The 5,049-nt window shown below is 36.0% G+C and overlaps 1 protein-coding gene across 2 annotated transcripts in view; it reads right to left on the bottom strand.

The window, feature by feature from the left end:
• Nucleotides 1-1,004: 1,004 nt before the first annotated feature.
• The window catches only part of LOC106884368 (sodium-dependent dopamine transporter), a 242,943-nt gene continuing 238,898 nt past the window's right edge, over nucleotides 1,005-5,049 (bottom strand). For both annotated transcript variants that reach the window (XM_014935726.2, XM_052967984.1), the window contains exons 14-15: nucleotides 2,308-2,563; nucleotides 1,005-1,159 (exon numbers count right to left, since the gene is read on the bottom strand). In XM_014935726.2, coding sequence (XP_014791212.2) covers nucleotides 1,020-1,159; nucleotides 2,308-2,563 — 396 coding nt within the window. In that variant the 3' untranslated portion in view covers nucleotides 1,005-1,019. The remainder of the gene's footprint in view (nucleotides 1,160-2,307; nucleotides 2,564-5,049) is intronic.

Below are 5,049 nucleotides of genomic sequence, written 5' to 3'. Positions count from 1 at the left end.
CCACCACCAACACACTCCACTACATCACCACCAATACCACCACCACCACCACCACCACCACCACCATACTAATAATCACCTTTATCATTGGTATTGAGCATTTGTAACTTTAGCTTGATCCGATACTTAGTAAGGATGCAACCTCTTTTAAGTTTGGTGCTGTTTTCCTTTTTCCCTTTTTGTTACTCAACTTGGAAGAAATTACTTCACTATAATGATATTCCAGATGAGATACTGAAATAATAACACACTGAGAACCTTGGATCGATACTTTACTTATCATTTGAAAAGAAAAAAGGCAAAGTTGACCTTGGCTGGATTTGAACTCAGAACACAGAGTCAGAATACCTACTAGGCATTTAATCTGATACTCAAATGTATCAGCCGAAACGTTGTGTTCTAACAACAATCAAGATGAGGACAAATATCCATCAATTGTAAATAATGTAAATAATCTAAATTGACCACAGTATTAAGTTTGTTTTTATTAAATAGCCTAGTACTTATTCTGTCAGTCTCATTTGCTAAACAACTAAGTTATGAGAATGTAAACAAGCCAACACCATTGTTCAAGTGCAAGTGGCTCTGGTGATGGTGGTGGGGGCAAACATGAAAACACACACACAGGATGGGCTTCCACACAGTTTCCATCTATCAATTTCACTCACAAGGCATTGGTTTGCCTGGTGCTATAGTAAAAAACTCTTCCTCCAAGATGCCACACTGCAGGATTGAACCTGAAACTATATGATTGCAAAGCGAGTTTCTTAGCTACACAACCATACCTGTACCTACTGACTATCATATGCAATCTCTCTTGTAACTCTTTATTTTAATCCAATATTAAGTATAATTTGGTTTCCAAGACTACAGCTTCCTATATGGGACCTTTGCTGAGCTTAAATGGAATTTTTTAAAAAAGAGCTAAACTGCATATTTATAACAACGGGGCAGTGCTTTCTCAAAAACATGACTCATATCATGAAACATGACTCATATGTAATTTAGCTTTATAAAAGTTACAAACCTTTGAAAAATGGTACTGCTTTCCAAACTGTTATTGGACCAAGACTTCCATACTGACCATAAGCAAGTTCCATATAGGCCAATGGAATTCCACAAAATATCAACATGATAACATAAGGGATAAAAAAAGCCCCTGAATGTAAAAAAAAACAAAAAAATATCTTTAGGTACAAATATAAGTTTTTAAAAGAAATGTATTTGGAATATTGTAAGATCATGAAACAACAACAACAACAATGACAACAACAACAACAACAATAATAATAATAGCCCTGATGCAATACCAGGCACTGGCTCTCGTGGCTTCAGATCCTAACTGATTGGAAGTGCTATCATGTAAATGTTTTGTCTTGGTATAAAAGATGGGCTACAGCAAATATTCTGCTCAATACCACAGATTTGCTTGTCAGTTGTTTGACCTTAACCAGTAGAGCATAACCCTTAGTGGTTGACAATATGTGCATCACTGATCATGAGCAGAATTCAGTGAGGGAGTATTATAGTCATGTCTTGAGTGGAATTCTTCCACCTCTGAAAACATGGGTGTTTTGTTCAACATCCTTAAACAACCCTTATTCAGGGACCTTTTGAGTAGGATGGGCTACTTGACCTAAAGAAGATTCTAACTGGACTCCACCTACAATGTCATGCAGTGTTTATTTTGATATGAAACCTCCATGTCATGTACACATGGTTGTGATACATGTGCTTGGTGTACCCTTATCAGATGGGTAGTCATGATGGGTATGTTGGGCTTTGTATATTTGTACCCCAGTGTCACTTTGATGACATGTGCTGTTCTCTCACTCAATAATAATGATAATAGTGATAGAATAAAGCAAGAAAGTATATGGTATTTTCATGTTTTATCTATTTTGGTTTTAAAAGTCTTCCAGGAAAAATATTAGTAATTATAAAAAGCGTTTAAGAATGGAGGTTCTTACATAACTTTTTCATGGTTGTCAAATGTTTATAGTTATATGTACAAAATAAAATTTCCATGTCTGGAATGGTCACGTGTACGTGGGTGTTATGCACAGCTTATAATGGGCTTCTTTCAGTTTTCAGCAACCAAATCTACCCATAAGGCATTAATCAGCTTGGGACTATAGTAGAAGGCATTTGCCCAAGATGCCATGCAGTAGGACTGAATCCAAGATGACCATGTTTGGAAAACAAGCTTCTAAGCCACACAGCCACACCTGTACATGCAGCAAACTTATACTAGTCATTCCTTTCCCCAAAATATTTCAATTTAAAAAATATCAATGAATTACAAACCTCCACCATTCCTATGTACCAAATAAGGAAACCTCCAGATGTTTCCAAGACCAATCACATAGCCTAAGCATGAGAGCATGAAATCTAGTCGACGATTCCAGTATCCTCTCAGCTTGTTCTCCTCTGCTGTCATAGACTCATTAGTGCTTTCATTGCTAGTGATGGACATAGCATCTGCTAAATAACTACCACCTGACTGTGTTGCTCCAGCAATGGCAACAGTAGGTGATACACCAGCTGGTACATCGGTCTGATCCTGGAAATGAAAAAGAAAAAAAATTACTGTCATTATTCTTGTTATAAATAATGAGGAGACTGCAAAGGATAAAATCTATCCAGAAAGATAGAAAAAGAGATGAGTGAAAATGAAAGGAATGGAATAAAGATGTAGATGGCTTGAACAGTAAATACCCAAGTGACATGTATTACTACAGTGTTTAGTTTTGTATTTCATCTTTTAAAAGTCAATAAAATAAACACAAGTAGAATTCTTGGGTATCTTGGTAAATGGTGCTCTGTAACAATTGGACTTGTTTCTAAATAAGACAATTGCATTTAGATGAGTTGGTAAGAGTATCATTCAAATGATTTAGGGCCCATGATTTGTATCCCATCAGTAGTACTGTACTGTGTCCATATTCAAAATACTGACTTTGTCCATTTAACTGCGAATAGACAATACAGTTAAGAAAATTTCAAATAGGTATGAGGGTTCTATAACCTCACATAACTGAGTTCAAAAGCTTCTGTACACATATCTTGAAAAGAGATGTGATCTACTTTGCGAACCTTTTAATATATTACATGATTAAATCTTCAAGAGATGTCACTATCATCCAATAAGTGTTGTACTTACAGTCTAAGACAAGGGCAGTACATTTGGTAAAAATATTTTATGATATCTGGATGTAATATTGTTCTGAGTTCAAATTCTGTTAAGGTAGACAATGCATTCTATGGTTAATAAAGCAAGTACTTGATTTATTGAGCTTGATTCACTCAAATACACCCTTCTGCGGTATCAAAAAAAGAGTCACCAGTTTTAATTCAATACATTTTAATTTTATTCTATATGCAAAAATGAAAGTAAAATTGTGTTTGAATACCCTAGAAACCCCTCTATGTCTTAAATTTTGAGAATATCTGTTTATATTTCTAAAGCTTTTACCATACCATGACCAATTATGAAGTAATTTCCTATGGTAAACTTTGAAGGAAATTTGACTGTCATTTCTTGAAGGTGAAACAATCATGCAGATGCTTTTACCATTCCCCTATTAGCTTACAAATGGTGAATACAGTAGATAAATTAGTGATGAATATAATATGCTAAAAAAAGAAGACATTATGATCATGACTTGAATGTTGATTGAATGATGGAACTTCAACACTAAGGTATGTTGAATGAAACTCTTATTATAATGCTATTTATGAGAAACCTTGTAAACATAACACAAATGAAGAAAGACTACAGCAGTACTAATGGCCTGGAAACATTTTCATAGAAGTGGGAAAAAAACTCCAAAAAATAATAAAACAAACAAAACATATGTTAGCTTGCATGATGTTCCACATATTGCAACCCTTTCAAATTCCAAACTACAAATCAATAAGACTGGAGAGTCCATTCACATAGGTGGTATCATAACTATACATAATATATCTCAGCTACATCACCTTAAACTCTCACAAATACCTATACAACACTGAAGATGCTTATATATCATCATCATCATTGTTTGACGTCCGCTTTCCATGCTAGCATGGGTTGGATGATTTGACTGAGGACTGGCGAATCGGATGGTTGCACCAGGCTCCACTCTGATCTGGCAGAGTTTCTACAGCTGGATGCCCTTCCTAATGCCAACCACTCTGAGAGTGTAGTGGGTGCTCTTATGTGCCACCGGCTGGAGGGCCAGTCAGGCGGTACTGGCAATGGCCACGCTCAAAAAGGTGTTTTTTTTACGTGCCACCTGCACAGGAGCCAGTCCAGTGGCACTGGCAACAACCTCGCTCAAATGTTTTTTCATGTGCCACCAGCACAAGTGCCAGTAAGGCGACGCTGGTAACGATCACGCTCAACTGGTGCTATTTATGTGCCACTGGCAAGGAAGCCAGACAGCTACTCCGACAATGATCACGCTTGGACGGTGCTGTTAGCGTTCCACTGGCACAGGTGCCAGTCATCGAATTTGGTTCAATTACGATTTCGATTTAGATTTCATTTATATATATATATATATATATATATAAATATAAGATCTAAGGATTGAGGTGTAGAAAGAAAGTTAGCTTCAAGCAACCAGTAATAAATACAAATAAAACAACTTTCAAGGAAAATAGTCGTTTATTGAGGCAGAAGGTTGTGGATTTTTTCGTATTGAATTACAATAAAAAGAAATAAGCTCTATTTATATTCCACGGTAGACGACCAGTGTTGCCGGGTATGCAAGAGTGAAGGAATGGAGTAGATAAGATTCCGGATCTTATCTACTCAATTCCTTAACTCTTGCATATATATATTGGGTTGTCCGAAAAGTTTGTGCCAATTTATAGCAGCTTTACTTTCAACTTATTTACCATGAAACCACCTCAATTCTGGAAAGAGGGTATTTTCATGTTAAAGAAAAGATGGAGACAAAATGGTTCATATTTGGTTGATTAAAAATGTAATGGCAAGTATTTATTGACCTTTTTCTTTCTTTTAAAAATTGGCACGAACTTTCCGGACAACCCTATATA

This window comes from Octopus bimaculoides, chromosome 1 (genome assembly GCF_001194135.2).
Source record: "Octopus bimaculoides isolate UCB-OBI-ISO-001 chromosome 1, ASM119413v2, whole genome shotgun sequence".
NCBI lineage: Eukaryota > Metazoa > Mollusca > Cephalopoda > Octopoda > Octopodidae > Octopus > Octopus bimaculoides.
Note: the sequence above shows the minus strand (reverse complement) of the source record. Positions and strands in the feature narration are given on the sequence as shown.